At 48.8% G+C, this 27091-nt stretch overlaps 1 protein-coding gene across 2 annotated transcripts in view; it reads left to right on the top strand.

The window, feature by feature from the left end:
* Positions 1-27091, top strand: part of LOC147706850 (exportin-5-like) — a 2308032-nt gene that overhangs the window by 1222707 nt on the left and 1058234 nt on the right. For both annotated transcript variants that reach the window (XM_086926017.1, XM_086926018.1), the window contains exon 21: positions 4598-4704. In XM_086926017.1, coding sequence (XP_086782143.1) covers positions 4598-4704 — 107 coding nt within the window. The remainder of the gene's footprint in view (positions 1-4597; positions 4705-27091) is intronic.

Consider the following 27091-nt stretch of genomic DNA (forward strand, 5'->3'; position numbering starts at 1 on the left):
AGAGAATGCGCAATGTCATCAGTTCTGCGCATTGGAATTTCCAAGGCGGCACTCGCTCGGAGACGCTTTTCGTCGCGAGTGCAGCTGCGGTCTGCTATACGCCTTTCTGCCTATACCGCTTCTGCCCAGAGTGCTGAACAAGATCAGGCGCGACCGGGCCCAAGTCATCCTTGTGGCTCCGGACTGGGCACGAAGATACTGGTATCCCGAGCTACTCAGCATGTCAGACGATCCCCCGATTCGTCTGCCTCTTCAGGAGGACCCTCTGTCGCAGCAGCAGGGGACGGTCCTCCACCCGAACCTGTCCAGCCTCCACCTCCATGCGTGGAGATTGAGCGGCGGCAGTTGAGGCCATTTGACTTGCCTCCTGAAGTCTGTGATGTCATTCTGGCAGCCAGGCGTCCCTCCACAAAAACTGTATACTCCTGCAGGTGGAACACATTTGTGGCATGGTGCACAGCAAAGGCTGTGGATCCACTCTCTGCCCCCCTTTCAGAGGTTCTCCTCTTTCTTCTTTCTCTTGCCCAGCAGGGCTCTGCTCTGGGCATAATCAAAGGCTACCTCTCTGCCATTTCAGCCTCCTTAAGGCTTCCTGATCAACCTTCTCTTTTTTTTAGTCCCCTGTTGTAAATAGATTATTGAAGGGCATCACTCACATGTTTCCTACTGTTGCCTTTCTGATGCCTCAGTGGGGCTTGAATCTTGTTGTGACTTATCTGATGTCCGGAGTCTAACCCCAAAACCCCAACTCCCACAACAAAGTACTTCTCTTTAAACCAATAATTATTTTCCTCCATAGGCTAACAGTTACAGTTGTCAACTGGAGTTGGAAAACCTAAAGAAATTCTTTAAAATTGTACTAACTAACAAAAACGATTTTACTCACTGGTTTATTGGAAATGTCCCAGGGTAGTATCCAGGCACACTGCACTGTGTAAGAAAAGTAATCTCAAAAATAACTTACCTGTAATTTTATTAAGATATCCGATACAAAGTATACGCACTGTATTGGGAGAAGCATTGCATTATCAGTAACACTACTGTAATCAAATCAAAGTACATGTACAATTGCAATCCAAATTGTGTTACAAACTGTATATTTACTGCAAAGTATTTATCACTTACCTGTGCCAGGCTTGCTTGGTTCTAGGAAAAAAAATAACTAAAAGAATATTTTTCTACAAAAACAATTGGTCTGATGTTCAGTCTTTGAGTGTGTGAATTCATTTGCTGACTGAGTGTGTACAACAAATACTTAACACTGTCCTCTGAGAAAGCCCTACTGGTCGACTTTACCACCAGAAATAGAGAGTGAGGTGCTATCTACTTTACCTCTGCCTACCTTTCGGGTTCCACTGGACTCTCTGCCCACTATACCACACTTTGGTATAGTATATACAGAGCCAGCTTCCTACATGTGCCACATTGCATTTAGTCCATGGGTAGTGTGTTGTCTGGAATACTTAAGAAGTTAATGTTTATGTCCTGCCTTTCCAGGGACTTGAACTTACTTCTCCTTCATGCCTGGTACCAGTACGCTAGATCGGTAAGGTTAGCTGATCCTACTGGTTAGTTGCATACCGACTGTGTTGGGGAGACTGGTCAGACTGTACAGCTGTATGACTCGACTGCAGGCTGGAAAAGATTGAAGCCTTTGGCTGATGATAGCTGTGAACATCAGAGGAAACACTACGATACCAAACCCTTGGTATGTAATGAATCTTGGACATGGCACACTACAATTGATTTAAGAATATTCTGGGGTAGAAGCAGGATCCTGTTTACAATAAATTTGAGTTTCATTTAATAGTTGTATTTTTTTTCTGTTAATTTTATCCCCACTTGGGATGAAAGTAGGACAAAGATTATACGTTCAACAATAATCTTTACTATAATTTTCATATTGTTGATGTGTTTCAGTTTAGTAGTGATTGACCCTCCAGTAGGAACATGTTACGACAGGATTCATATTTGGATACAATGAGATCAAAGGAAAATATTGAAAAACATGTGCCTACCCAGACATTTTGCCACTGTTCACATACATAACCCTACAATGTGATAAATTGGGAGGATGATTATGAATCTTTTTAACTGTTTTACTCATTGCTTCACCTATATTCTCCTTTACAGGCACAGTTGGCACGAGTCTGGACTGGAGGCGATGACCGAAGCCTCAGAAGATTGTTGGTAGATGATCAATTATGGCGAAGGAGTTGACGCCTGTGGGATCCCCATGAAACAAGAGCTGTGTGCACCAGCAGGCTCATTCTGTTTATCAGATTTGCTGTGGTACCTATCACCGCACCTTTTCTGGTCACAAAGCCATGATCAATTGGTTGTCGGACATAAAAGGCTTTTGTTTTTCTGGCCTAGTTTCAGCATTAGAAATCAATATCATATTACATTCTGGCCTGGACAAGTAGACCTTGCACACAACCTACTACTGGGTTTTTGTTTATGGTGGAGCTGGAGTGAGATAAAATGTGGGGCCATGTGGATGGGAAAGAGTGGAGTATGTAGCTTACTTAAGGGCTCTTCTACACAGTAGATTCTTTGTAAGAGCATCTTGGTGTCGCAATGTTTCAGGCCACCATAGCTCTTTGTGTACCACTGTCCGCAGATATAGAGGCAGTCTACTTTTAAATACCTCGAGACTCATGGATAGATATGCAGTCAATTCTCCAAGGTGCCCAAAGACGGATAATAAACATTCACTTACCCCTGAGTTGATGCACAATATCTGACTTAATCAGTGAAACCCTGGGACACAGGTTTACTCCGAATGACTAATCACAATCGCACTTTTGCCACAAAGTCATGGCTAAGCACGATGTGCATCAGCATGGCAACACATGGCGTGTGTGCAAATTACATTTACGTTGATTTTTTTTCTAAAGCGAATCAAGCTTGTGCTCACTTCCAGAATGGCCTTGGTTGGAGGCTGCCATTCGAGAGGATGACATGATTTTTACCAAATGGGCGTGGTGGAAGAGACTGAAGGGTGTAACTAATACCTTCTTTTTATTTCAGACTAGTATCAAGCATTTATTACATCTCTTCTTACAAGGCCGCCAAATAATGCAAACATAATAAATTCTTTGTTGGGCAGTGGTCCTAAGCCCATGCAGTTTTATGTGTGAAAGATGCTGATGAAACCAAGATGAGTCATCCATTACTTTGTCAACAAAGGATGGACTCCTCTGTCTCCTCCTTCCTGCCCCACACCACCTTCAAACTCAGATGCATCATCTCTAAAGCCATCACAGTCGATGCACCATTTCTATCTGGCTGACAGACTCACTAGCTCCAGTGTGCTCAACCAACCAGCAGTCCCAACACCATCACACTGGAGATTTGCAAAAAAGACAAAACAAGGTAACAGCTGTCCCCATCTATTCATCCAGGATTCGGAACGAGATCAATGTATCGATCAGGTTGTGCTAACGATGCATCAATTTAGGGATGAGCTGAAGACGCGCAACTCTTTAAGGGACAGTACATGACAATGCAGTAGCAGTCTACTCTTGATCTTAGAAACCAGCTGCCCCTTCAATCACACAATGACTGTACGTATTACCTTTGACTCTGCACAGTGATCTGCTGCCTTTGGGTTAGGTTTGTGCTACACAAATACTACAGTCATACATACATATACTGGGATGGTCACGATGCCCAATAGTTATCTGGCAGCACAGTTTTACAAGGAAGCTGTTTTACTTAACAGTCCTTCTACTGAAATGGGTATGGTAGTTACAACAGCAAACATAAAACAAGAGACACAACCATAGCATTGTTTTAGCATTTTTTGCTGTTGGCATTCTGGCTTCACAGCTGTTTTGATGATCGCTAATCCACAGACTACAGAAATCTTTGTAATCCGAAGGCAACATGTTTTGAATCCAGCTGCCCTTCATCCCTCCCAAATTCAAGTACATATAAGTTAGGTATTTCCACCATTTGTACTATCATTCTTGACCCTATAATTTGATAATGAGACCAAGCAGATTGCTTGCCTCTTTTGGAGAATATCCGCATATGTGTCAGGCTCTATTGCCCTCTCTTCCATACTGATAATCCCACAGAGTCATATCCAGATATTGGCCTCTGTGATTGCTACGATGGGCTTCAAGCTCAAAGTCGCTAGCTTCGTTTTCTTCCCTGCATCCATTATGGGTATTTCAGAAACGTGATGGTTTGGGGATTTCCTTGCTAGTTTTAATACTTCGGTTCTTATGGTACCAGTTTATGTACAGCATAGCTTGACTCGGCAATAAAATAATTTTATTTAACCAAATCGTTTCTTGGCGTCTTTTGTCTGCAACAAGGTATTAGGTGGATTTTGCAGCATCGATGCAGTGGCGAGTGTTTTGGGAGATGGCGTGGATTATTGTTTTTTATCCAATTGATTTGACTGTCTCTCACAGGCGTATGATTAACAGTTCACACCTGACTGCTAATTTGTGAAAATATGAAACTCGGTATAAGCTTGTCACACATGTGATAAACATGTCTAAGGAATGACTTTGATTTTCTAGTAGTTCTGTATCAAGACCAGTCTGTACCATAAAAAAGTTAAATATATCTGCTTTTCCAGGACCCAAAACAATCTCTACTTGCCGAAGGTGGTGGCGAAGTTGGAGGCCATTTCTGCAGAGGGAAGTCCTCTGGATCTGCTGGAAGTGCAGAGCACATCGACAATGGGTAAAAAGATTCACTTTTTCAAAGAAGATTACTATTTTTCACTTACTTTGTGTGTGCCCCGGTTCAGTTATCTCTAGAAAATAAGATGGAGATGGAAAAGTTGGAAAAGAAAGACAAAAGAATATTCCTCTTCCCATGGTTCAGGGCTGACACAATCCACTTCTTGACCTGGCACATTAGATAGCCAAATCATTTTTCGAAGCAAGTGGGTTTGACTTCTGTTTGCATCTGAGATGTATCCAGGTGGCTTACTTTCAGGACACACATTTATCACATGTGGTGAGCCTGAAAACGATGGGTAGCTTTTGTCATGCATGTTATACAACATGCTCCAGAAGGCTTAGCATGTGGTTGGCTTCGAACTCGTCTGTCGGACTTCAAAGGTAAATACTTTGTATTAGGAGGTCTGTCATACGCTGCATTGTCATCGTTCATACAATGGTTTCAGTCCTAATATATGAGAGGATGGGGAGAGGATGTAGCCTTACAGCTAGAGCGGTCGACCTCGGAGCTGGGTAACCGGGTTCGAGTCTCGGCAACGACTCTCAACACCCTGTGATTCTGGGCAAATCACCTAATCTCCCAGTGCCTAACAAACATGAATGTGTCCTTCTGTAACAAAACTGGTAGAACGTAGAAAATATATGGTTTTGGCTCATTCGCAACATGCCATATACGTTCTCCATTTATGGTTACCAGCAGCCATAACTGTTGTCGCCCACCATGTTTTTCTCTTGATAGCTGTTTTCTTTGTATCTGTACAGTTGTTAAATTGTTGTTGTGAGCATGGCAGGAGGCACCAGTTATGGTATGTGTTGTTTGCATCGGTAACTATAACTAGTGAAGTTCAGTGGTCTATTGCTTTTAAGCCAAACTCGTAAATAATTTTGTAAGTATCTTTTTTCAATAAATTTCCTTTCTGCATCGTAGGATCCTCACTGATAGGCATAAACATAGAATATTCTCTTGCATCCCGGAACACTTTTTCTTCAATTATTGAAAGTCAGTCTTTAGATGGAGGTAACCACCTCAATGTCCATAGAATTAAGTGTTACTGCCACAGGAATAGTCTATAGCTGTGTGTGGGCTTGGGGTCAAACATTTGGCCTGTGCTTTGCGGTCAGATGCACATTATAGTCACTGCATTTTCCTATTTTTCCACTGCCTGAAATTTGTACGGCAGAATTGATTTGCGAGTCAGGCACAAAATGGCGGTACTTTTCCTCTGCTAAAATAGTGGATTATGGGATCAAAATTTGTTAATGATTTGATGGTCATATTCCTGTTATGCTTCATTTTTTCCTGGTCTCTGGATTTGATGTTTCAATGCCTGTGTGCTAACCCCTTAGCACTCGGCTGGTGTTGGGCACCTCTGAGTTTTGTACTGGCACAGCTGTGCAAAACATTTTTTCACAGCACGAAACGCACAAATCTGTGTTGACTTCTGAGTTTCAATGTATGGAGACATTTTCCAGGCAATTCCATTCCTCAAAAATTAAAAAAATTGATTGACATGATCCACGAGTCACTGATTTGGGATTTTAAGCTGAACAGATTTACAAGCATGCTTTCTGAATCAAGTGTTACTTTTATGCCAAGATTGATGTAAATCCATTCGGCTGTATAGGGAAGAAAAATGTCCTTTAGGGGCCGAAATCGGAAAACACTCCCCTTCCCCTTAACTAATAGTTTTGTTCAATAATCCCACGCTAAGGTAGTTTGATCAAAGTATCATGAGAAGATCATTTTCAGTACATTGAGGTCCCAGTAGTCCTCCCTAGATAGAAAACATTCTGCACATAATAGAAGCTTTCACATACAACAGCCTCAGCTTGTCTGTTGTGTATTCTGAGATCACCTAACATTCAAATAGGGCAGCCATTTTATTGATAATGTTATGCATGTATCTGAAGGTTTCAGGGCTAAGGCAATTATTCTGTCATTTTCAATTGTCAATTCCTTACAAAGTTGAATTGCCCGTTGTCATCACTAAGCTTTGGGTCTTTTGGCTCGTTATTCTCATCGTATGTAGGAAATTTTCCATTCTGCCCTGGATATGCTTCTCATGCCAGTATGGGCACTTGGATGATTGCCTCCCAAATCCTGTCGATCTGCTGGTCGATGTAGAATGTGAGAAGGCTGATTTAGGCTTGGAGTGCTGCTACAAGCAAGGTTGTGTCTTGGACCAATCTTTGGAACTGTGCATGGTTTCACCAACAATACTGCAAGTTCAGGAAGTATTTCAGCCCTCGCTGGCCCTGCACCACCCAACAATGTGTTAGAGGCATGTAAGCTGTAGATCACATGCTTTGCATACTCCTGCCATCTAGTGTTGGGCCCAGATGTTTGCAAGTTGTCAGTCCATGATCTCCCTGCTTTTTGACCTGGAGTTTTCCACCAACCTCACCAAGTCCCGCTTCCAGCTTTATTTGCACCTCCATCTTTATAAGAACATACTCTCCCTCGAGACCTTCCCGCCTCTTTAGCTTGTTCGGGGCATTCAGGCTATGACCCAGGTGTTTTGGGAGAGAGCTCTACTTCTAGCTCGACAATCACTGGCCTTTTGAACTTACATGCTTCATGCAAGCTTTTGGTGTCCCACACTTATTGGCACTTGTGTGTGCTCCATTGGACCTTGTTTTAAGTGGGCCCGGCACTGGCGAATCCTGAAGGACAGTATTCGGTTTTTACTGGAAGTGTGTGGTGGCTAGTGTGGGGATGCCCTTCTACCTCGCTTCTGCTGTGGCTACAGTGATTATTGATGCGGACTCCCTTATTTGTGGTGCATATCTTGATGCATTGGAAATCAGATGTTGTGGTCTCCTCTAAAATAGAAAAGTGTCAGGTTTTAAAAATGTTATAAACATGTTTTGTCGACAGTTAGCCTCAGTCACCAGAACATGGCTCTGTCCATACCAAGGAGGATGTACCAGACATAGCCAAATACCGGTGGAAAAAAAAAGTCTACTTGAGAGAGAGGCCTAGGGCCAGGTCTTCTTTTGGACAGGTCTCTCAGGTGTTACGTCTCTATTTGCATCATGGATTTACACAGTGACTCACTGGTAATAAAATATCTCACCACTTCAGAATGGCAAGCAACGGTAAACCTAAACCAAAGAGGAGCACAGCTGCTAAGTCCAAAAATATGGACACGAGCCAGGACTCTTCTGAGCAGCCATACAACACAGCCAAAACAAAATCCAAACAGCAAGGTCAGCGTAACAGGCAGAATTCAGAATACCCTGGAACTGTAGCAAAAATAGCAAACGTGGGGCATGAGAAGTAGTGAGTGAATTAAAAACAAGTTGAAAGCCAACACAACATGGACATTTGCCAGACAGTTTCCTAAATCTTTTGTTAAGTTTAGATACTGCCGCTGCATGTCGTGACCTGGAGGTCCCACCGTTGGTCCACACTGGCCTCCTACTTATGGAGACCCATGTGCCAAAGGCTATTACATCACAGTCTCGGGGATGATCTTGTAGCCAAGGTCTATTTCAGAAATAGGGAGAACCTTGGTTAGGTCTTTATGCTACTTCAGAGATCGCGCAGTGTCAGCAGTTCTGTGCACTGGAGTTTCCAAGCCGACTCTCGCTCATAGATGCTTTTTATCTTGAGTGGAGCTCAGCCCTCCTGTAAGCCTTTCTGCCCATACCACTCCTGCCCAGAGTTCTCAAGAAGATCAGGAAAGACAGGCTCAAGTCATGCTTATGGCTCCAGAGTGGGCTCAGAGAGTTAAGTATCCCCAGCTGATGAGCATGGCCATTGGTCCTCCAATCAGGCTGCCTCTTCGGAGGATCTTTTGTCTCAGCAGCAGGGGAGGGTTCTCCACCCGAATCCGTCAACGCTCTGCCTTCATGTGTGGAGATTGAGCAGTGATAGTTAACAGCTTTCAAAATTCCGCACAAAGTCTGCACTGTTGTGTTGGCATCCAGGCGTCCCTCCATCAAGACTGTATATGGCTGCAGTTGGAGCACAGTTGCGGCCTTTATTCAATTATGGCGTGGACACCAGCTTTTTTGCGGTTGACAATTCAGCCTTCGTTACTCAAATCACCAGTTGTGATGAGATTTTTTAAAGGTTTACAACATTTGTTCCCCCCCCCAAAAACCTTTGTGATGTCTCAGCGGGCCTTGAACTTAATTCTCTTTTTCTACATGTGCACCCGTTTTGAGCAGCTGCACAGTTCTCCCTTGAGACTTCTGACCTTGAAGTTAGTCTTCCTCGTCGCCATAACATCTGTTGGACTTGAGTGAGCTCCATGCTCTTTCTATCAACCCACCATATCTCACCTTCTTCCAGAATAAGTTGGTTTTGAGGACCCAAGCTTAATTTCTACTGAAAGTGGTTCCCCTTTTAATTTTGGGCAGGCTATCACCGTAGGAAGCTGGTTCTCTATATAGTACACTAAAAAGGAGTACTCTGTGTTGAGAGTCCTGTGGGTCTCCAACTGGCTTACAGAAGCTGAAGAAGGCAATACTAATACTCTCTTTTGAGGTATTGTGGGCGAGGAGTTATTCTCATAAGAGGTTAATGAGAAGCATTTATTGTATTCACAGAGGCAATGAAGGAGACATGCATTCAAAGAATAAATCCGAATAACATTTCTTTTTTCTTTTTTTTATAATTCTTTTTATTAACCGCATAGAAAAAACACAGTGGTGTACATCACAGCTGTAGCATTGAACGCATAACTGTACCAGACAAGACCGAGGCATAGCACATGAGATCACAGATATAAGCCTTACAATATACAGGATTACATCATACATTTAACCTTCCGAGTGATTCGTCAACTCTGGCTGTCGCGGGGGTTCACAGAGCTGGCCCCTGTACTCATTCCAGCTGGACCAAATACCCACCCACTTCTTTGGGGCAGCCCCTTGCCACGTAGACAGTCTTTTCATGGAGCATGCACCAGTCCATGTCCGTTTTCCATGGACCAATCTTTGGAGGCACACCCGCCCCCAGAGTCTGGCTATATTGCGCTTTGCAATCACAAACCCAAGTGCAGCCCATGTTCTACCCCGTGTAGGCAGATCAGTGGGTTCCCATATATTCAACAGACATCGTTTCGCCTCCACCCACAACTCCACCCCCCAAACCTCACGCATGCACTGGTGTATTCGTTGCCAGTAGACCTGTATCTGCGGGCATTCCCACAGAATGTGAAAAAACGTCCCTACCTCCCCGCAGCCCCTCCAACAGAGCCCGTCTGAGCCACGGCCCATGAGGCGCAACCTTGTTCCTGAGATATACACACGGTGGAGTATTTTCAGTTGAATCAGATGAAGTCTGGCCGATATGGCCACTTCCCTAGGGGATGCCAGCGCTCCATTCCACTCCTCTTCATCTATTTCCTGCCCATCCGCCTCCCATTTTCTCTTGAGATTATGCAGCAACTCAGGGGAGTTATTAACAATCTTTTTATATGTGAGGGAAATGGCGTGGTCAGGAATGTGACCATCCAGCAGTCTGTCTTCCAGGGGGGAGGGTCACAGGGGTAATGTTGGATTGGAGGGAGTGGCGAACCTGCAAATAGCGGTAGAATTCTCTAGGGGCAAGCTCATAAGTCTGCTGGAGGTGTGTGAATGATACGACCCCTTTGGAGCTCCATAGGTCTCGGATGTGGGAGATCCTAATCAAGTCCCAATTACGGAACCCCTTAGTGCGGTGCAGGTTACCCAGGCGCTCAGAAGCCCACAACGGAGTGGACATGGTGAGAGTGTCAGCCCAGCCCAGTTTCTTTTGCACAACATGCCAGATGTGCACAGAGTGTTTGGTGAGCCCGGTGAGCGGGAACCCACTCGGCTTAGAATACAGCGCTCTCTCATAGTTCCCCCCTGGCAACAGCCACCGGTCCATTCCATACCCTGTGTCGTTACCACCACAGTACGTGCCCTGGTGGATGGCTGAGAGGTGTGCAGCCCAGTAATATTTGCGGATATCAGGTAGAGCAATACCCCCATCAAACCAACTAAGCGTCAATTTCTGAAGGGAGATGCGGGGCGCCCCAGCACATAAAAGCTCCGGGAGTGAGGCTTAAAGTGTCGCAAAGTATGATTGTGGCACCAGATCAGGATGGTTCTGTAAAGCATACAAAGGATATAGGTAGTGCCATCATTTTAAACAACGATTCAGAAAAGGGGGTGGTGATGAACAGAGTGTCTGAATTAAGCAGACCACTCTTACGCAGTCCAAAGATCAGGGCTTGATCCATCACCGTTATTTATCTCACTGCACCATCCCAGCTCAGAACCTGGCTATATGCAAATCAGTCTGTCCCTGGCCCAGTGCATCCTGGGAACAGGGCAGACTGAACTACCAAGCCAATTCTTCACCAGAAAGGAGACAAGCTACCGGGGACCGGTTTCTGGCATTTCAGCCGTCATCGGCCCGGCTTGCTTGAATCCTGATGGTGCAGTGAGAAAGGGACTCATGTCTGAGTATACCCTGCCACACCTATGGTGGCCAAAAACGATTCAGAAAAGGGGGTGGTGATGAACAGAGTGTCTGAATTAAGCAGACCACTCTTACCCAGTCCAAAGATCAGGGCTTGATCCATCACCGTTATTTATCTCACTGCACCATCCCAGCTCAGAACCTGGCTATATGCAAATCAGTCTGTCCCTGGCCCAGTGCATCCTGGGAACAGGGCAGACTGAACTACCAAGCCAATTCTTCACCAGAAAGGAGACAAGCTACCGGGGACCGGTTTCTGGCATTTCAGCCGTCATCGGCCCGGCTTGCTTGAATCCTGATGGTGCAGTGAGAAAGGGACTCATGTCTGAGTAAACCCTGCCACACCTATAGTGGCCAAAAACGATTCAGAAAAGGGGGTGGTGATGAACAGAGTGTCTGAATTAAGCAGACCACTCTTACCCAGTCCAAAGATCAGGGCTTGATCCATCACCGTTATTTATCTCACTGCACCATCCCAGCTCAGAACCTGGTTATATGCAAATCAGTCTGTCCCTGGCCCAGTGCATCCTGGGAACAGGGCAGACTGAACTACCAAGCCAATTCTTCACCAGAAAGGATTCAAGCTACCGGGGACCGGTTTCTGGCATTTCAGCCGTCATCGGCCCGGCTTGCTTGAATCCTGATGGTGCAGTGAGAAAGGGACTCATGTCTGACTAAACCCTGCCACACCTATAGTGGCCAAAAACGATTCAGAAAAGGGGGTGGTGATGAACAGAGTGTCTGAATTAAGCAGACCACTCTTACCGACTCCAAAGATCAGGGCTTGATCCATCACCGTTATTTATCTCACTGCACCATCCCAGCTCAGAACCTGGCTATATGCAAATCAGTCTGTCCCGAAGACGGCTGAAATGCCAGAAACCGGTCCCGGTAGCTTGTTTCCTTCCCAGTATAAGAATTGGCTTGGTAGTTTGGTCTGCCCTGTTCCCATGATGCACTGGGCCAGGGTCAGACTAATTTGCATATAGCCAAGTTCTGAGCTGGGATGGTGCAGTGAGCTAAAAAACGGTTATGGATCAAGCCCTGATCTTTGGACTGGGTAAGAATGGTCTGCTTAATTCAGACACTCTGTTCATCACCACCCCCTTTTCTGAATCATTTTTGTCCACCATAAGCGTGGAAGGGTATACTCAGATGTGAGTCCCTAGCTCATTGCGCCATCAGGATTCAAGCAAGCCGGGCCGAAGACGGCTGAAATGCCAGAAACCGGTCCCCGGTAGCTTGATTCCTTCCCAGTATAAGAATTGACTTGGTAGTTTGGTCTGCCCTGTTCCCATGATGCACTGGGCCAGAGTCAGACTAATTTGCATATAGCCAAGTTCTGAGCTGGGATGGTGCAGTGAGCTAAAAAACGGTGATGGATCAAGCCCTGATCTTTGGACTGGGTAAGAGTGATTTGCTTAATTCAGACACTCTGTTCATCACCACCCCCTTTTCTGAATCATTTTTGTCCACCATAAGCGTGGAAGGGTATACTCAGATGTGAGTCCCTAGCTCATTGCGCCATCAGGATTCAAGCAAGCCGGGCCGAAGACGGCTGAAATGCCAGAAACCGGTCCCCGGTAGCTTGTTTCCTTCCCAGTATAAGAATTGGCTTGGTAGTTTGGTCTGCCCTGTTCCCATGATGCACTGGGCCAGGGTCAGACTAATTTGCAAATAGCCAAGTTCTGAGCTGGGATGGTGCAGTGAGCTAAAAAACGGTGATGGATCAAGCCCTGATCTTTGGACTGGGTAAGAGTGGTCTGCTTAATTCAGACACTCTGTTCATCACTACCCCCTTTTCTGAATCATTTTTGTCCACCCTAAGCGTGGAAGGGTATACTCAGATGTGAGTCCCTAGCTCATTGCGCCATCAGGATTCAAGCAAGCCGGGCCGAAGATGGCTGAAATGCCAGAAACCGGTCCCCGGTAGCTTGTTTCCTTCCCAGTATAAGAATTGGCTTGGTAGTTTGGTCTGCCCTGTTCCCATGATGCACTGGGCCAGGGTCAGACTAATTTGCATATAGTCAAGTTCTGAGCTGGGATGGTGCAGTGAGCTAAAAAACGGTGATCCATCAAGCCCTGATCTTTGGACTGGGTAAGAGTGGTCTGCTTAATTCAGACACTCTGTTCATCACCACCCCCTTTTCTGAATCATTTTAAACAACAACGCCCTGCCTAACAGGTACAGTGGAGGTTTGCGCCACGCGGCCGAGTCCCTCCAGAAGTGCTGCAAAGGAGGAGGAGGTTCTTCTCGTAGCCAGTGCTCGCAGTCTTTGAGACATAGACCCCCAGGTACTTTAACCCATCCGCAGCCATAGTAATTGGGCAACCTCGAGCCACAGCCGGTGGGTCGCCATGAAGGACATAGAGTACAGATTTGCTCCAATTTATGCTGTAACCTGAGTTTCGCCCAAAGCTCATGAAAATGTCCATGGCCATCATGAGTGACTTACGAGGACTAGCCAAATACAGAAGGATGTCGTCCACGTATAGCGAGATTCTGTCCTCCCATCCGTCTGCCCATCGGAGTCCTTTTATAGAAAGGTCTTGTCGAATCCAGGCAGCTAAGGGCTCCAGGGACAGAGCGAAGAGCAGCGGCGAGAGGGGACACCCCTGCCGCGTCCCTCTCTCCAGAGCAAATACCTCAGAGAGTTTGTTATTAATAGTAACCTGGGCAAGTGGCTCAGAGTAAAGCAGGCGGACCCAGCCAATAAATTCGGGCCCGAAACCCAGCTTCTGGAGGACCGCTATCATGTATGGCCATTCAAGAGTATCAAAAGCCATGGCTGCATCTAGGTACACTAGTACAGCGTCCTCCCGGATTGTGTGGCAGCGCCCCAACACCCCTTGCACTCGGGGAGGTTAAGAGCGGTATTACGATGTGGCATAAAGCCCGATTGATCCAGGTGGACCAATGTCGAGAGGACAGGTCCGAGCCTGTTAGCGAGAACCTTAGCCAGGATCTTGGGTTCCGAATTAAGTAGGGATATAGGCCTATAGGAGGCACACAGGTTTCGGGGTATGCCGTCCTTAGGGATGGCAACGATGGTAGCTATGCGTTGATCTCTGGGTAGTCGGCCTTGTTCTTTACTTTCCTCAAACATCCGCTTAAGATACGGACTAAGGCCATCAGATTTGAGCTTATAAAGCTCGATAGGGAGCCCGTTGGGTCCCATGGCCTTACCAGAGCGCAGATCACATATGGCCCTGCTAAGCTCCTCCACCGAGAGCGGGGCCTCCAGAAGTTCCCTCTCCACATCCGTTAGGGCAAGCATTTGGATGTCGGTCAGCAAGTCAACCGAGTCCTCCTCAGGCCGGTCTGACCCTCTACTGTAAACCTGTCTGTAGTGTTTCTCAAACTCTCTAACCACCTCCCGGCGGTTCCGTGACAACTGTTCCAGAATCGGTCAAGATTTCCGCTACTACCTTCTGCATCTGCTGTTTTTTTGTCCAGCCATGCAATAAGCTTGCCAGCCTTGTCTCCCTGATCATAAATCCTACCCTCCCTGTCCCTAAGGGTAGTGCACCCTGCGTCTGTGGCCAGCGCCTTATACCTGGCTTGTTTGAGGTGCAGCTGATGGGTCCCCTCCGGGCTGTCCCCGGCCAGCACTGCCGCCTCAAGGGCATGCAAGTCATCTTCCACTTTGAGCATTTGTGCCTCTCGCTCACTACGACGGCCCGCAATTACTGACAGGGCCTCCCCTCTCAGCACCGTCTTAAACGCCTCCATCAGTATTACAGAGGAATCCAGTGTACCCTCATTCTCCTCAAAATAGCAGTCTATCGCTGTAACAAGGGCCTTACATGTATCAGGGTTTCGGAGATGCCAGGCACCAATCGGACCTACTCTGTCCTCTTGTTTGTCTCCGATCGTAAGATGGACCAGTAGAGGGGAATGGTCTTATATACTACGCGCCAGGTGGGTAGCCTCCCGAACAACCATGCCGCACTGTAGAGGTGCGAAAACATAATCTAAACGGGAGAAGGAGCGATGCGGACCCGATAAGAAAGTGTATTGCCTGTCAGTGGAGTGCTTGAAGCGCCAAAGGTCTGTGAGGCCAAACGGGTCTATGAAATCGGCTAGCCACATCTGGCCGGAGGGTAGGTCCCTCGGGGGATGCCTATCACAGTGATCGTAGACCACCGCATTAAATTCGTCCCCAACAAAGAGCTGACCCTCCGGAAGGGAGAGGAGTAATTTCCCAAAAGCCTGGAAAGACTGGGTCTGTAGCCCCAGCGGGATTTAGACAGTTACGAGGTTCACTCTGCAACCCTCCCATCGACCTGATATGGCAGCATATCTGCCCAGCGAATCTGTCTCGGTATGGTCAATGACCAAGGGCAGGCCCCGGCGTATCATAATACCAACCCCTCGGGAGCCAGAAGTGAAGCCTGCATGAATAACGAGGGAGAAACCATATCTGTTAAGTGCGTGACAAGTATTGCCCAGGAGATGGGTCTCCTGCAGGAGAACCACGTCCGGTGTGTGTCTTTTAAGGAATTGCAAGACTATTGTTCTCCTAAGCTTGTCCCCCAGCCCGTTGACGTTCCAACTCAAAATTTTAAGGCTCTTGTCCCACTTCATGTTGATAGACATATTGAAATGCGCGTAAAGCCCGATGCTCCTGGCACCACACTGTAGTACAATCATTTTCGTCTTGTGTGACAACACCAAACAATCCCAACCCCCTCACCCCAACCCCCCTCCCCCCACCCCCCCAGTCCCAACCGCCCAAACCAGACACCCCACCAGGCCCTCCCCCCACTCCCCCCCAAACAAGCCCCCCTCCCTGCTTCCCTGCTCCGTAGGCTTAGAACTACCCACATCCCCAATTAGCAGAGCGCCTTTCGCCCAGAACCCCAACTTAGAGTGGAGAAAAGCTCCCCTCTTCTAACTAAGCTTTATGCTAAGAGGAACGTGCGCAGTCCCCAGCTCCAGCCGCCACTCATTCTCACCCTTGAGTATTACTGTGTACCACTCAAACTCCCTCTCTACAGTCACATATTGGCAGTAAGCAAATAGCCCGGCCCAAACACAGTTCAACCACGTCCCAGCCTGTCTCAAGAAGATATAAACCGTACAGTAAGTTACCTCAGGGGAGCAATAAATATAGCATTGTTCAACACAACCCAATCTGCACCTTTCAGACTGCCCGTGTCCTGCCACTCGGTGGCTCCCCCCAAAGAGAAGGCATGACTCCGTAGTTCAGACCCTACAATACATTACAGTTCGTGGAAGTTCATTCCTGCCGGTCTGCTACCGCTACTGCTCCCCCGCTTCACGTAGATTGTCCCCGCGAGGGCTGGCCGATCTCGACCTCCAAGAGCGTTGACTCCGTCCTCCCGCGTCCGACTGTCCAGTCGTCGACCCCGGTGAGGCAACCTGCATGACTCTCCAGCTACTGCCGTCGAGGCGGTCCGGGTTCCTGGCCGCTTCCTCGTCCAGCCAGCTCTGCACATCCGATGGGTTGGTAAAAAATAGGGACTTGCCCCCTGCAATGACTTTGAGTTTGGCCGGGAAGAACATCATGTATTTTATCTCTCTGTCGCGCAGTGCTGTCTTGACACCTGTAAAGGAACGGCGCTCCCTTTACACCTGCAGCGTGAAGTCTGGGAAGAACCGATAGTGGTGTTTTCATATTGGAGGTCTCCTTTTAGTCTCGCCGCTTGTAAGATGGCATCTCTATCTCGATAGTTCAAGATTTTTGCTATGATTGTTCTAGGCGGCGCCCCTGGTTTTGGCTTAGGGATGGGCGCCCGGTGCGCACGTTCGATGGTAAAGATACGCGAAAGGCGCTTCGGTTTCAGATGGTTGAGGATCAGGTCCTCTAGGAACAGCTCCACACTAGGCCCTTCTGTTTCCTCCGGAACGCCTACCACGCGTATATTGCTCCTCCGAGCCCGCCCTTCCTGGTCCCCGAGCTTAAGGGCCATCTGACGGTGTTGGTGGACTAGCTCATTGACCCGGTGCTACAACGCTTTCGTCGACGTCCGAAGCTCCTTTATTCCGTCTTCGTTCGGCCGGGCCTTGTCAGAGGTCTTGCTGAGGTCCGCACGGAGGAGATTAACCTCGATGGAGACTGTCTATTTCCGTCTCCAGATTAGTGCCCAGGGCCTGTATTGCCGCCATTATGGAGGCCAGCGATGGTTCCTGAGGGGCAGTGATATCACCCGTCGCACCACCCGCCTGAGGGGTCCCCTTATGGACGGCATATTTGTCCAGTTTGTTGGATTGTGTGGGGACAGTAGATTTGGGCCTCATGGTGACGTGAAGTGTCCCCGCCGTGCGGCGGTCACAAGGCAGTTTCAGGCGTGTGTGAGATCCGCGTTTTTTAAAAAGGACGACAGGGAGAGGCAGAACCGTCCAGGCCCTCCACAACCAGCCCAGGAGATCGAAGAGGGCAGGCCCGAAGCATTCCAGACCTGCTGAACATTACCGTCCGTAGACCCCAGGAGCAACACACCACTGGACCTGACTAGGGAATCCGTCAGGAAGCGACCAACCACTGCCGCCTGCGACCCCTCACCGGGCCCGACCAGCACTCATCCATGCCCGACTGCCAGCCTCGCCCTGTAGGTAGTATTCTCCCCGGGCTTCACGCGTCTGGATAGCTGATGCCAATGTCGTCTGGAGCCCGCTGAGGCCGGGGAGCCACCTGCCGTGACTCGCACAGGGCCCCAAGTGCTATCGCCCCTCTAGGCGTTGTTGCCTCCCTCCGTCGCGGCAGCCAGCGTTGAGGCTTCCTCACTCAGGCCACGTGGTTGGCACTGTCCTTTAGGCCGCACAGCGACTGCCGACACCAGGGTTGTGGAGTATTTCGCCCGCAGAGGCCTCTGGCCCTGGTCCCCGCAGCTTCAATTGTCCAGGGCCGGGGCCCCACGCACTTCTCAGGCTCGCCCAACGCAGTCCAAAGCGGCAATCCAGGTGCGGGCCCCACACAGCAACTATCGGTCCGCGCCCGAGTGTAGGAGAGTATGGTCTGCAATCCTATGGTCACCCCAGATTTTTGCTTTTTGCTTCACGGGTTTACGACTTTCCCTGGCTGTGGGCCTGCTAATCAGACCCACAGCCTAGCTGTTCTCTCTCTAAATTGACATCCATGTACCTTAGGTGCATTTACCAATTGGTATTTGGTCACTATTGTAAGTCCTTGTACAGTGTACCATAGGTACCCAAGGCATAAGTGAACCCAAGGCCTACCAGAGGCTGCAGCATGTATTATGCCACCCCTGGCTGGCCATCCAAATCTGACACAACTGGCTGATCAATCAGCTGGGGCAAGGTGGTGTAATCACCCTTTGCTTTAGATATAGTATACCTATATCTAAACGTAAAATGGACACATATACTCCTATAAGTCACTCCTAGGGCAATCCTTAATCCTGAAGGCAGAGTGCTTGGAATTATGTGAGATGGTGCTCTGGCATGAGCTGAGCCTGTCTACAGCTTTCGGAACCAAGTCCTTTAGCTGTTTCCATGATAACGCTATACCATATACTCTTGAGTGCATTATAATCCTTGCGGTTATTGCTAACTTTGGCATAGCATTATCAAAACATGTCGAGTAAGGTGTCATACGAATTGGAATACTACCCCCTCGCCATGACGGGGGTAGCATTCCACCCTTCTAGAGGGACACAACATGTACCTAACTGTAAACCCCCGGTTAAAGTTAACCCGAGCCTCAGCATCACAAAATGGATGTTGCCACCACAGACACAAGTCTGACCTCCTGCTGCTGGGAGTCCTTCCAGCGAGGGAGGCTTGGACAAAGCGTTTCCTGCCTTGGGAGATGCTAGCACCACCCCAGACAGGATTTTGTGTATTGGGTAGAACAGGGCTGAAAGGAATGAGACATGCCTGGGGCACACAAGGTGTCCCTGTGCATACACCGGTCTAAACCAGTTCCTGGGGCTCTCCAGCCCCAGCTCTGGCGCAAGACCGGACAAAGAATAGGGGGTGTAACTACCCCCCTTCCTGGTCCCACCCATAGGAGGGACCTAGTCGTAGTTCTGCCCCCTTTAGCAGGATAAAGGTAGGAGCTGGTCCCATTCCGAGTGAGATTAATCCTGAACTGAAACTCTACAAGAAACTCTGGACTTCGACTTTCTGAACAGAAGACTGAATAAATCTCCCTTGTGGGCAAGGAGTGTCCACCCTGGGCAAGGAGTGTCCACCCTGCACAAGCAGGCACCATCAGCGTCCAGCGGCTTCCCTTTGTTTTCTTCCCTCGAGGAGCCAGACTTCAGAGCCCGACGAGACCCGGATTCCCAGACCTCTCCGACCTCTACCTACATCTGCAGCACAGCTGAGATCCGTGGGTGCGATGAGACACGTGGGACTGGCTATCTTGAAAGAAGCAGCACTTCGCTCCAGCACGACTTCTGAGGTAACCTCGTCCAAGTGCTTTGGGGACTGAGAAGCCCCGACTCCGAGCAGCTCCTGCACCGAAGACCAGCCCTCCAGCATCCACGAGATCTGCGTGGGGCCCTTCTGCCTGTTTGCTGCTCGACGCGTTGTCTGGTCACTTGCCGGCTGGCTAGTGACCTCCAGGACGACGAACCTTGAAATCCAACCTGCTGGTCTGGTTGCTCCAGACAAGCCCTTGCTTCCCTGCGAAGGAGAAGCACCCCGGACCCTCCTGGTAATAATAATAATAATAATAATAATAATAAAACCATTTTTAAAGCGCCTGGTTACACTCAAGACAGTGTGTCCCCGCGCTAAAATTACTGCTACTCCCAGGAGGCAGAAGACCGGAAGTGAATGGCCTAGGTCAAAGGGACCTAGAAGCATTTATTCGCGTGTAAAAAGATGAGTTTTGAGTTTCAATCTGAATCTAGTTTCAGAGGGTTCCATGCGTAGGTCGAGTGGAAGTTTGTTCCAGTGTTTATTTTCTAAGAGTCTGAAGGAGCGACCTCCCATCCTGGCCTTGCGAATGCGGGGAAGTTGAAACAGCATCCCTCAGGTAGATCTTAAATTCCGGATAGGGCGATGGATGGTAAGAAGTTTTCGCAAGTATCCTGGGCCTTTTCCCTGGGCAATGCGATGTGCAAAAAAGAGCGCTTTAAACTTAATACGTTCCTCAATGGGGAGCCAGTGAAGTTTAGCTAGTGCCGTCTTTCCTGATGCTCTACGTGGAAGGTTGAGTAAGAGGCGAGCGGCAGCATTTTGATTGCACTGCAGTTGGTGTATACCTTTTTTGCTTAAACCTAAAAGTAGGGCATTGCCGTAGTCCAGATGTGGAGTGACTAAGGCATGAATAAGTGTCTTCCTGGCGTTGATGGGGAGAAGGTCAAGAACTTTGCGAAGAGTTTTGAGTATGCCAAAACATCTTCCCGTGATTTTACTGACATGTTCTTTAAAAGAAAGCTGCGCGTCAAGCATAATTCCCAGATTTCTAACTGATTCCGCCGGGGAGGATATTGCGCCCAGTTCCTTGGGCCACCATGCATGCGACCAGGCAGAGGGGGATTTGCAGATAACCAACAATTCCGTTTTGTCGCCGTTTAGGTGCAGGCAGTTGTTGTTCATCCATCTTGCCACAGCTAGCATACAGTTGAAAAAATTGGTGGCATCTTCCATCTGATTGTGCGTAAATTTGAATATCAGCTGGGTATCGTCAGCATATGTGACGATATCCACTCCGAAAGCTTCCACAATGTGGGCTAGGGGTTCCATGTAAAGGTTAAACAGGGTAAGGCTCAAACTAGAGCCCTGTGGAACCCCATGTCTCAGCTTACGGGGGAGGATTTATAAGGAGGGCAATGCATTCGAAAACCTCTGTTTTCTAGAAAAGATATTATCCAGTCATAAGCAGATCCCTCCACTCCCATATCTGAGAGGCGAGACAGCAGCGTCGTGTGCAGCACGGTATCGAAAGCTGCACTAAGATCTAATAAAACCAACGCTGCTGTCTGCCCCTCATCCACTGATTGTCTAAGGCATTCTGTGGAAAAGAGAACAGCCGACTCAGTTGAGTAGCCTGCTCTGAACCCTGACTGTGTAGAATGGAGAAGGGATTCCTCCTCCAAGTATTTCATGAGTTGGCTGTTAACCACCTTCTCCACCACTTTGCCACAGAAGGGAAGAAGGGAGATGGGGCGGAGGTTCTGTAATTGGGAGATATGTATGTTGGATTTTTTTTTCAAGGGGATGACTTGGGCCATTTTCCAAGCGTCAAGCACATGGCACTCATGAAAGGAAAGGGTGATCAGATGTTCAATCTGATCGATCATGCATTCTAGAATTCCCTTGCAGCGATTAGGAGAAATTACATCATTGGGAGAGCCGGACTGGATGCTATTCGCAATAATGAGCACATCTTACCTATCAGGAACTTTAAAGCTAGTCAGGTGAGGTTTAGTGGTAGAGTCGTTTCCCACTTCCGTGAGTTTAGTCGGCAAGTCCGTGCTGCCTGTAAAAGTGGAATGTATTATGTCCACTTTATTTACAAAGTAGTCTGCAATGTCATCACATAGCTCATAGGAGAAGGTGTCTTGGGCCTCCAGTCTAATGGGGACCGTAAGCTCTCTATAAATGGAGAAAAGTTCTTTAGTGGGATTGTTAGCAGATTGTATACGTTCCCTATAATGAGTGCTCTTGGCTGCTCTCACGAGTTTGTGGTATATTTTTAACTCACTTTTATATTTGAGCTTCCAAACTGGGTGGTAATTTTTCCTCCAACCTCGTACGAGGTTTTTGCATTTGGCTTTAGCTTCCTTAAGCTTTTGGAGAACCAAGCAGCGGTTTTGGTTTTTCTCGTGGGGGGGTTAAGTGTCCATGGTGCTGCTGCGTCTAGAGCCCTGGACATCCATTTTTCATAGTTGTCCCATGCCTCCAACAGAGTGTCACTACAGGTGGGAGGTTCCTTAAGCAAGGAGGCTTTAAAGGTGTCCTGATTTAACTTCTTCCAATCTCTACGTTTCTGGGTCCTGGACTTGATCGCCCTGATATCCTGCGGGGCATCTTCTACTTCAAAGGGAATGATAAAATGATCGGACCATGATATTCTGATCGGAGGGGAGACTTTGATACCTTCCCAATTGGCGAACACAGGGTCCAGAAGGTGACCTAACTGATGTGACGGGGACATTGATTGTAAGTTAAGCGTCAGGGATTTCAGTGCATCAGCCACAGCCATTGCCTCCCCACAGTTGATATCCTCAAAATGGAGGTTGAGGTCTCCCAGGATAAGAATTTTTTTGTACCGGAGTGCCGGCTGTGTTACCAGTTCAATCAAATGGTTGCAGAACTGTATATTCCTGCCTGGGGGGCGGTATAGAAGGAGCCCATTGATGATATTTGTAGGGTTGACTTTTCTCGTAAAAAAGCCACTCTCACTGTTGGGCAGTGTTACCTTCTCCAAAGTCCACTCCAGACGCCGTTTCCACTCACCGCATGGGTTGCCTTTGCCAAGGCCTGTTGACTCCAACTCCGGATCCGACACTGCAGACAGCGAGAGCCTGCGTGGGACAGCTCGTTCCTCCATCCTGGTCGTCGAAGACACCCCCTGGTCCACGTGGCTGCAGAGACAAGCGTCCACTCTTCACCTGATCGCGACGACGACATCTGGTTCAACTCCTGGTTTCACTCCAGTCACTGGCTAGTGAATTTGAACATTGTCCCCTCTGCTTTCAGGTTCTCCTCTTCACCGATCCACCCTTGGATCGCACCGGACATCTTCCTCCTGGTCGCCTGCAGCATCTTTTCTTCCAGGCTCCATAGACTTCAACGCTGGAACCCGACACAACTTCGCACCTATGCACCCGCAGCCTGTGGGTGAGGTAACAATAGCATTTCGGTGCTCAAGGGTAGCTTGACTCTCCTAGTGTCCAGTTCCACAGTCGTTTTAGTCCTATATAATCAGGATTGTCCGTACTCACCTTTTACTTGAACTGAACTGTCCATAGACACTGTTACGCATCTCGCGTGTGAGTTCACACTCTGCACACGCGTTACCTGTGTGGTGTCCTTTCATTTGGTATTCAAGGGGTTATATGTGGTAAAACAGCTGGCTTCACATGCCAAAAGAGTTTAGCCTAGGACTGCTTTGTCCATGCTACCATTAGGATAGCTGGTCTATAAGGTTGACTTTACGACCAATCACCATAAGGGTTGTTTGGACTGATACAAGGTGATCACTAGAACTAGTGAGCATCATATATCAGGCCAACTTCTCACACCGAGGCTACCAGGGGGGGCCCCGCATAATAGCGTCCCCCCGCAGGCACCCCCGACAAGCACTCACGGCCGCAGCGCACACGCCGACCTCTCCGCAATCCCGCTCGCGTGGTATAGGCCAGCAGCCGGGCCCTCACGCAGATTACCGGTCCGCCCTCGCCTCCACAGCAACGCCGCTCCAAAGCAGGCCGGCACCCAGGGACCAGATCTCAGGCAGGGAAGCGAGCTACGTCGCCGGGGTTGGGGCAATAAGCAGCTCTGTGCAGCGCCTGTGAGAGAAGCTTGACGGTCGTCGGATTTTGCCCCGGATTTAGGTGAGGGCTCAGCTTCACGGAGCTCCGGTGTTAGGTGGCCATCTTCACTGGCGCCTGGCCACGCCCCCAACATTTCTTTTTAGATGGCTTTTAATACCAAGAGCTTCGTTCAAAGGTAAGTATTTTCTCGTTATCAGTTTTTACTCTTAACGAAATACTTTACAGTGGTGCTTGTTTACGCATATTCTGGGGGAAAAGTCATAAATGCAATAAAGGTAAGTATAGTTGAGTTCAGGGTCCACCTCTGGGTTAAGAGTTGTTGGGCCATGGTCCAAAGTACTTCTAGCAGTTCTTTAGGAACTGCACGGGTTTCACCGGGAGCATGGTGCTGGTGAAGTTGTAGCTAGACACCCGACAGAGAAGGTCTGTCATCTGGAAATAGGCTGCACAGGGGCTCTTGAGTGGCGCTCAGCCCTCCTGTACGCCATTTTGCCCGTACCACTCCTGCCCAGAGTTCTCAAGAAGATCAGGAATGACGGGCCCCAAGTAATTCTTGTGTTCTGGACTTACCTCAGGGAGTTTGGTATCCCGAGATGTTGAGCATGGCCATCGGTCCTCCAATCAGGCTGCCTCTTCTGGAGGATCTTCTGTCGCAGCAACAGGGGAGGGTTCTCCACCCAAACCTGTCAACGCTCCACATTTATGTGTGGAGATTGAGTGGCGACAGGTCACAGCTTTCGACCTTTCGCCCAAAGTCTGCACTGTTGTCTTGGCAGCCAGGCGTCCCTCCACCAAGACTGTATATGCCTGCTGTTGGGACATGTTTGTGACATGATGTGCAGAGAAATAGGTAGAACCTCTGCTCGAGGCATATGAGCTGTAGATTGTATACTTTAGCATAGATCGCCGTCTGGTGTTGGGCTTGGATGTTTGCACTTTGTTTTTGTGGAAGAAGTCTTTGTAGTCACTGTGAGAAGTTGGCCTGATATGTGATGTCCTCTATTCTAGTGGGCACCCTGTATCAGTTCAAACAACCCTTAGGTGATGGTTGTAAAGTCAACCTTATAGACCAGCTATCCTAGTGGTAGCATGGACAAAGCAGTCTTAAGCTAAACTCAAGAAGGCATGTGAAGCCAGCTGTTTTACCATATGCAATCCCTTTAATACCAGATGAAAGGACACCACACAGGATATATATAAAATATATATGTAGTTATTACTAAATTAATCCTCTGAACTCTTTATGAGGTCAGAGGCACAAGCACATAACAAGATACTTACTAAACATACAATGAGTTGCACAAAATACAGTAATGCCCTAGGGGCACTTCGAACCATATACTAAAATAGTGGTATAGGAACCACGTCACGAACAAAGGATAGGCCTAGGGCCTGGAGAATCGCTGGGGCTACGCTGTACTACCAAAGGATAGGGAGATGCGCGTGCAGTGTCTTTACACGCACACGAGTTACCATAGAGTTAGAATGGGAACGAAAGAAATGGAAACTAGTTCTATCTGAAAGAGACACGTTAGTGATAGATTCCTTACCTTAGAATATCCCCAGGCTTCAGACTGGATCCGGAAATTTTTGCGTAGCAATACCCCTGCGCGTCAATAGGCGTCGTCTGCGGCTGCACGTCCGTCGTCGGCGTTGTTAGCGCCGGAATGACGTCGTCGGAGTACTTAGACGCCGCCCATGCGCGCTGACGTCAGTTCTTCTTTTTTCCGCGCCAGCTAGCGCAGATCCGGAGAAGCTCTACCCCTAGTCATTTTTTGACTAAACTTTTGATCTTTTTGATCATTCTTTTTCTTCGAGTCTTCAACTCTATTGGTGCCAGTAGGGATGCCCGGGTTCAAACCCTGCTCGAAGTGCGACCGACTGATGTCGGTTATGGACCCCCATCGCCGGTGCCTGAAGTGCTTAGGCCTCGATCAAGACGACCGCACCTGCTCCGACTGCCGGGCCCTGACGTCGAAGTCTAGGCGGGAGCGGTCCCGCAAGCGGCTCGAGCTTCGGCAGTCGGCCCCGCGCAGCTCCAGGTCCCGGTCCCACAGGAGGTCGAGGGACAGGTCGCGGGGGCGGAGTCATCGCAGCTCCGGGAGTGGACACCGGTCGTCGGGATCCAAGTCCTCAGGTAAGAGGCATGAGAGGTCGGAGAGACGTCATCGTTCCTCCGACCCACCCCGACGCTCGCACGATGCGGCCGGAGGCTCGGGTGACACCACGGCTTCGGTTCCCTAGGCACGGCGCGACGCCGGAGGAGATCGAGCGGTACCTCATGGCCATGAGGTCCCTCCCTCCTCAGTCGGGTTCCGTGGCGCCTCCGGGCCCAACGGTCCCGACTGGAGGTCCTAGCGGGTCGGGTGCTTCAGCCCCGACGCCGTTGGGTGCTACAGCCCCGGCGCCGCCGGCGACTTCGGTCCCGGCGCTGCAAGACCTCACTGGATCCGGTTCCGGATCTGGGTCGTCGCCGTCGACCTCACGACCTCACCGGCGCCGGCCCCACGGGTGTCGCCCCCGGTGCCCACTGTGGACGCCGTCCCCAATGTTTTCTGCGGTCCGACTCTGGCGCAGGAACGGCGCCGCTGGGCGCCGATTCAGTCGGCCTTTGGGGATTTTTTCTCCATGAGGAGGCCCTGTCTACTAATCCTGTTTTACAGGACACAGGTGACGAGGAAGATTGGGAGGGGTCCGAGGACCCTCCGGCACGGGAGTGCCAGTCTCAACAGGACTGGACATACGAGCTTGGGGAGGCCAGTGGTATTGACACATCGCCAGACACTGGATTTGTCTCCCCTCCAACTGTGGCTTCGGAGGAGGGGTCTAGATATAACGTATGTAGGAAGGTGGATATCTGACTATGGTTACCCCCAACTTTTTGCCTGGTGTTTTGCTGGTTTTTCGACTTAGTTGACCTGGGACCCTGCTATTCAGGGCCCCAGGCCTACTGCTCTCTCTGTAAAATGGATTCCATGTACCTTAGGTACATATCTAATTGGGTACTGGGCCACCTTATCAGTCCCTGTACAGTATACCTTAGGTATCCAGGGCATAGGTGTACCCAGGGCCTACCAGGGGCTGCAGCATGTATTATGCCACCCCTGGCTGGCCATCCAAATCTGACACAACTGGCTGCACGACAGCTGGGGCAAGGTGGTGTACTCACCCTTTGCTTTAGATATAGTAGTCCTATATCTAACCCTAAAATGGACACATGTATTCCTATCAGTCACTCCTATGGCAGGCCTTATCAATCCTGAAGGCAGAGTGCTTGGAATTATGTGAGATGGTGCTCTGGCATGAGCTGAGCCCGTTTGCAGCTTGCGGAACCAAGTCCTAATAGCTGTTCCATGAGAACGCGTACCATATACTCTTAAGTGCATTATAATCCTCGCGGTTATTTGCCAACTTTGGTATCGCTTTATCAAAACATGTCGAGTAAGGTGTCATACGAATTGGAATACTAACCCCTCGCCAATTC

The sequence above is a fragment of the Lissotriton vulgaris genome, chromosome 6, assembly GCF_964263255.1.
Source record: "Lissotriton vulgaris chromosome 6, aLisVul1.2, whole genome shotgun sequence".
NCBI classification, from domain to species: domain Eukaryota; kingdom Metazoa; phylum Chordata; class Amphibia; order Caudata; family Salamandridae; genus Lissotriton; species Lissotriton vulgaris.